Here is a 6,471-nt window from a genome sequence, read left to right as displayed (position 1 = left end):
AACAGGGTTGCAAGGAATGTATTGAGAAAAAACTACATAAATTAATTGCCAAAGATTTAAGAAGAACGAAACGTAGCTCTGGTTGCGCAGCTCTATGTGAACCACAGGAATAAGTTCTAGTCGCCCTTTCAGAGGAGCGCGTTGAGCAAGTGGTGAGAATGATTTATCTTCGGGAACAAAGAATTATATGCGGCATTTATGTCTCAACACGCTGCCCAGCATGTGGCTCTGTCTTCCCTGCAAAGTATGTGTTCCCGGTTGACCGGAGCATTAGTGGTTAACGAACCAGCGCTAACCTCATCATGCAGGTTCAGTTCAGTAGGAACTTTCACGCTCTGCTCGTAGTCCTGCATCATCAATGTTGCTCTAAAGTAATGCTTTGCCAAGGTATATTCAAACAAAGAAACAATATTTACATATTATCTTTATTATTTAACAAAAAGCACTTTTAGCTCATCTTAGTGAGAGCACCACATATTATGCCACCAGTCACAATGTGATTGGTGCATAAAACACACCAATATTTTCCAAATTTTTAAAGTATTTACTATTGGTTAATTCAAATGACAACCAGTTACATCTGACCTGAATATTTTCATATCTGGGAAAAACTTGGTATTTAATGGGTTAGCTTGGCAACATGCGGCATGGCATGGAGTCAGTCCTATCCACAATGAGCCAGTTGTTCTGCTGAGGTGTAATAGAAGCCCAGGTGGCTTCAATAGTATTCATTAAGTCATTTACATTGTTGGATTTGGTGTCTCACGTCCTCCTCTTGACAGTCATACACAGATTCTCTAGCTGTTTGACTTTTTATACTCTTGATTGTTAAACACAAAAGCATTTGATAAAATTAAGTTTTCTGTTACTAAGTGACATTTTGAAGTCATAGACCAGGGATGTCCAAAGTCGGTCCTCGAGGGCCGGCATCCTGCATGTTTTAGTTCTCTCCCTGGTTTAACACACCTGGATCAAATGATGGCTTGTTAGAAGACCTAAGAGGAACATTGACATGCTGAAAAGGTTGTTACTACCAGGGAGAGAACTAAAACATGCAGGATGCCGGCCCTCGAGGACCGACCTTGGACACCCCTGTCATAGACAGTATCTGAGGTGCATGTGTTTCTCTGTGACTCACCTGTAGGCATTAATTCTACCACTAGTTTGGGGTAAGCAATATTAGAGCAGCCAACGGATGCTCCACATATTCTCTGACACAGTGCTGGATCCACACATCCAACCTCATCTACCAACAGAGAAGAGGAAATATAGTGATATTTGCATGAACAATAAATAAATAAATTGTTAAGGGTATTTTTTTTACAACTTAACTAAATTAACTTTCATTTCCACTGATGGAATTCAATTTAATCTTTGAGTAACTACTTTTAGCACATTCATGTCTAAAACTAATTGTCCAATGCCAAGTCTTATTAACCAGAAGAAGAAAACAGGTGTATGGCATAAAAGTTTAGCACAGAGGAGCAGACAGAATTACCTGGGAAGAGTGCTCGGCTTATCATGCCAGGCATCACAATGAAGAACATGGGCAGCAGTTTTAGGTACCCTCCCAAAACACTGCCTCCTTTGGCATGAGACAAGGATTTGGCTGACAGTGACCTCTGAACAATGACCTACACATTCAAACATGCATCAGCATAAAGTTAGAATCATATTTCTTTCACCATAAAGCAATCATTAAACTTCAGATTTTTATTTCCTTACTTCATTTATCTTCTGATTACTTATTTTCGTGTCAAGGTTTTAAACTTTTTAATCTTTGTATTTCTATTGTTGCTTTTTCTGTCATAAAAAGCAGCCTTTTAGAGTTTAGACAGTAGATAATTCACACAGTTCTGATTTTTTCCCACCTTATAACACCTTAGGTTAAACACGGTGTTTATAATGTATTTCCTCTTGGCAGGCCAAACTTTTTATGTGGCCCTCTAGATTCTAGTCTAAACTCTTAAGTGTGCTTTAATATTATGTTATCAATCAAGTCAATGCAGTTTTTATCTGTTTACTGCCAAATTGTATCAATCAGTCCCTCCAGTTTCTTCAGAAATACAGTGGAAATTGATGTAGAATCACCAAATCGCCACATTTTACATAACTGGGAATTCACTGTAGATTTTTCTCAAAAATTGTCAAAAACCTTCTTACAGCTGCCTCACCCTTTGTTGTCAGATTGCAGTCCCTGATCTATTTCACTGATCTAGTTCACTTCATTAATGCGAATGTAGCAGGATGAAGCCTGCCCCAAGACTGAGGACACCTGGCCCCTAATTACCTCCTAATGGGTGTGGAGTATAAAGAGAGACTCTCTCACCTGTTTTCTTCATGCCTGCATTTGGTCATGCTGCAGGGGAAGGTTGTTTGGGTCACTTGCAGTGGCCATAACTCCATCAGTAAGTAATGTTTCTCCTCCTGTATAAGTTCTGCAATTTTAGTGGTTGTTTCAAATTGTTTAAATTTAGAAACTGCCTGGAGTCTCTTGCTTATTACTGTGGTGTGGCTGTAATCTACCTCCCAGTGCAGTTTAGCAACATAAAACGGGTATGTATTTTATCACACCCATGCAGCACCCATAGCACACAAAAATGACACCTATTTATGAATAGAAAGTACTGGCAAGTGGATCCTCCTGCTGTTGGGCCGGAAGGGGCTCTCTGGTCGGGGTGGAGTCATCCAGCTGTGGGAGGTGACAATGGCTTCCTCTGCCTTCTATCATTTCTAAGATCACCTCCTAACTTGCAACTTAATTTCAGACATAAAGCTGCTGCAGCTCGCTGGAGACCCTGCTGCTTTGTTTTGTCTTTTTGTTTTGTTTCTTTTTTTTTGTGCTTTTGTTTGTTTTGGATTATTATATTGTGTGGCCTCTGGCCTTGCTGCGATTGGCAGCTTTGGGTTCTTTTTTTAAATTGCTCAATTAAAGTATTGATTTTTAATGTTTGGTTATGCCCAAGGTTGGGGGTAACCTCGTTCTAACTCTTGTCCATGTCTAAATTGTAGTGTTTGGCTTTTGCTTTGTTTAATCCCACACTTGTCTTCAGGCTGAAGGTTGGGGGTTAGGGGAGGGGGACTGGACCTGTGTGCTGTATGAGTGACCGGTGTTGGGATTTCTTCACGATTGTCTGTTCACAGCTGATTTATTTGTTTTAAATACCAGTTCCCCACATTTGGACGCTCCTCCCCCTGCTGGTAAGCCTCAGTACTGTTCACTTCCCTTCCCATTGTGGTTCCTGAAATTTTAATTGTCTTTTAAAACCATGGAACAATAAAGTGCATTATTTTGTGGAATAAAGTCTTGTTCTCATTGTAACGAACCTCAAGTGCTTTACTGGTGATCTATTTCCTTAGGTGCAATTCCCAAGGTGGCGTTGTTGACGCCTCCTGCTTGCCCTGCTTTGAGGGGCTGAGTATCAAAATTCATACCCTTGTGGTGCCACACTAAGCTGTTATAGTGTTTTAGTTATTTTTCTAGTCATTGCTTAATTTCTTTGACAGACTACCAGACAGAAGCTGAACAAAAAGTAGTTCAGATATTAAGTGAGTTAGGAACTCATTTTTTTACGGAAAGCTTTGTCACAATTGTATTGATGAAATTACAACGTGGCGACAGTGAGCCAACTATTAAGATGCTTTCTCTTTTCAAACTTGTGAATCTTTTTTCAGTTGGGTCAATTACTTAAAGTAAAAATTTATTTAGGATTTCAAGCTTGGTCAGATGCATTATAAGGTGGGTTTTTGTTTTATATATAGAGCAGTAAAAGAACAGAGTGAGGGTGTTTGGCAGCTTGTTAATGGGAGCTTTGCCAGATACTAGGTTTCAAGTGATGAATGAGGTGACTAACTCGGTGGGGGGGAAATTACTCATAAGTTGGGACCTTGAGAATTCAGATTTAGTTTCCACCTGTTAGGATCTGGGGTTGTTTGGTTTTGGATTTTTTTTTTTTTTTTCTTAATGGTTCTACCTTGTTTTCACTGTAGTTCTTAGTGATTCTAGTTATGTTTATTTCTTGTTTCTGATTTTTCTATCACTCTAATTTGTTTCCTAATTAAATTAGGAAAGACAAGCTGAAATTGAAGAATCTTCAGTGTTGGATTAATTTTCTGATCCCCTATGTACTCTTGTCTCGTCACTTTCTCTCCCTGGTCTGCCTCCTCCTTCCTCTACTTGCACCTGCAATCAGATGGCTTATCAGCTAAGTTCTTTTGTAGGGCTGTGTAATATTGATTTTGCAATGTCGATATTTTCTTAGAAAAATAGATATTCATCCGCATGTATCGTAATATCCAACTGTCACCCTGGACACTCGCTGCTTGCATTGCCGGGCGAGTGAGTGGCTCATCCAGCCACTAGTGTTGCTGTAGAGCATTTCTGCCAAGCTACCTGCCTAGCAGATGCTTGATTTACACAGAAGTGCGGGCAGTGTAATGGTGGCGAATATTGTGGTGCAGCACGACCAAGACAAGAGGATGAGGCTAAAGAGCAGATGACCCGCTACAGGGAGGCAGATCTCTTGGAAGTAAGAGGATCCACTGGTTTGGTGGGAGGAGCACCAATATGATTATCCACTCCTGTCACACCTTGCTAAAAGGTACCTCTGCATCCCTGGCACCAGTGTATCCTCAGTCTTCTCCACAGCTGGAGATATCATCACTGCGCAGAGAAGTGCACTTCTCCCAGAGCACGTCGATCAGATTCTATTTCTAAACAAATCTGAGGAGAATGTAGCTCACTTGGTCTGCAGAGTAGACTTTCTGTTTAGAGTTCACTTATTAGTCAGGATCTATCTACAGCCCATAAGCTGCTCTAAGATGGGTGCATTTGAAGTTAAACGTTCTTCATTACTTGAATTATAGACTGTTTTGGAGAAGTATTACTGTTTACTTACAAAGTGCTTAGAGTGGTTCCTTCAGATGTTAAGTGTTAAGGTTAAAAAGGTATCAAACTATTCAGAGCAGGGTACTTGGTGCACTTCATTTACTTTACAAATGCATATAAGCTACAGTTTGTACTGTTTCAACTAAAAAACATGATTTCTCACCACTTTGATTCATTTTGGCCAGCTGTCGACTTCAAGTCTGCGTCCATGTCCAACCAGAGCCAGGTATTGTGTAGTTGGTGTTTTTAATCAGTTAAATTAATTAAATCCAAGTCTCAGTCACAAAATATCACTAAAATCACTCTGTCCCTATAAAATCTTTCAGAAAATTGCAAGTGTATTGAATTGCATCGTTCCTGAATATCGCAATATGTATCGTGAGCAGAATATTGTATCACTACAGCCCTATTTTGTTCAACATTCAATCTCGGTATTTAAGCTGCTTATTTTCAGCCATTACTTGCCAGATCTTTGTCTTCTGTCACTTTCTAGTTCTGCTTCATGTTGTGTTCCCCCCGCTACTTTTCTTTCCATGGGTTTTTGACGTGGCTCCCTTGGATTTTTGTAAGTTTGTTTCTCCATGTTCTTTTATTAAATGTTCTAATTCACTGGACACCTCTGTCCCCTGCGTTTGGGTCCTACAACAACCATCTGCACACTATGACACCACCTGCTACTCATTAAAGCGTCCCTTAGCAAGCCGTCTCTATGAACTTCAGCTATGTAGGGATGTAGCTGTTACCTGATCAGTACACCAGACCCATGTAGCCAACACGGTAAGGCCAAAGATTAACCCTGGCCAAGGTAAATCTCCTGACACAGGATCTCTGAACATGTGGAACGCATCAGGACGAGGAATATGGCAAGTTGTGTTTTCAACCGTCACTGTGGGAATGCTTGACATGTAGCGATCCACAAGGCCCTGATACCAGCCCACCTTAATGAAAGCTAAAAAAACAGATGCCAAAGACAATAACTTTTCTGAATCACATACTGCACAGTACTCTCTAAAAATTACTATGTCTTCACATAAGACATCTGCTAAATGAGCTTATCTTTTGCATGTAGTATTTTGCACTATAACTATTATTAAAAAAAAGCATGTAGCGAGAGGCAGCAGTGCCCGCCTTACCCATAAACATCAATGAAAGGGCTCCACCAACCATGATCAAAGTCTGGAGTGCATCAGTGTAGATGACCGCTGCCAAACCACCTACAGATATACAGATATGAGTTTGTATCGCACTGAATAATACATTTTGTGAAAATAATTTAATCATTATGCAACCTTATAAAAGCAATTGCAGTTGGGTCTCCATCAGTAAATAAAAACTATGTTGAGTCGACTTTAGGTTGACAAATACTTACATTTGAATCAAGTCATTTGTTGATTTTCCCAAACAAGTATAGGTATATATTGGTAAAGAGCTTATTGGATTAGAACATGACTTGTAAAACTCCAATTAGACTGAATTGTAATTCACTAAACTGAACTACAGTGTCAGGACTCTGGGTTTTGGGATTTTGTTTTTTGGGTGTTTCAGTTTCATTTTAGTTTTTCTTTTCAGTGTTATTCTAGTTT

The 6,471-nt window shown here is 39.7% G+C and overlaps 1 protein-coding gene across 1 annotated transcript in view; it reads right to left on the bottom strand.

The window, feature by feature from the left end:
* The window catches only part of LOC103154530 (sodium/glucose cotransporter 4-like), an 18,450-nt gene that overhangs the window by 2,389 nt on the left and 9,590 nt on the right, over nt 1-6,471 (bottom strand). The window contains exons 2-5 of the mRNA XM_007575853.2: nt 6,022-6,102; nt 5,632-5,837; nt 1,499-1,634; nt 1,139-1,246 (exon numbers count right to left, since the gene is read on the bottom strand). Of these exons, the coding sequence (XP_007575915.2) occupies nt 1,139-1,246; nt 1,499-1,634; nt 5,632-5,837; nt 6,022-6,055 (484 nt within the window). The 5' untranslated portion in view covers nt 6,056-6,102. The remainder of the gene's footprint in view (nt 1-1,138; nt 1,247-1,498; nt 1,635-5,631; nt 5,838-6,021; nt 6,103-6,471) is intronic.

Source organism: Poecilia formosa, unplaced genomic scaffold, assembly GCF_000485575.1.
Source record: "Poecilia formosa unplaced genomic scaffold, Poecilia_formosa-5.1.2 Scaffold390, whole genome shotgun sequence".
In the NCBI taxonomy this organism is placed as follows: Eukaryota; Metazoa; Chordata; class Actinopteri; order Cyprinodontiformes; family Poeciliidae; genus Poecilia; species Poecilia formosa.
This window is presented reverse-complemented; position numbering and strand designations above follow the sequence as displayed.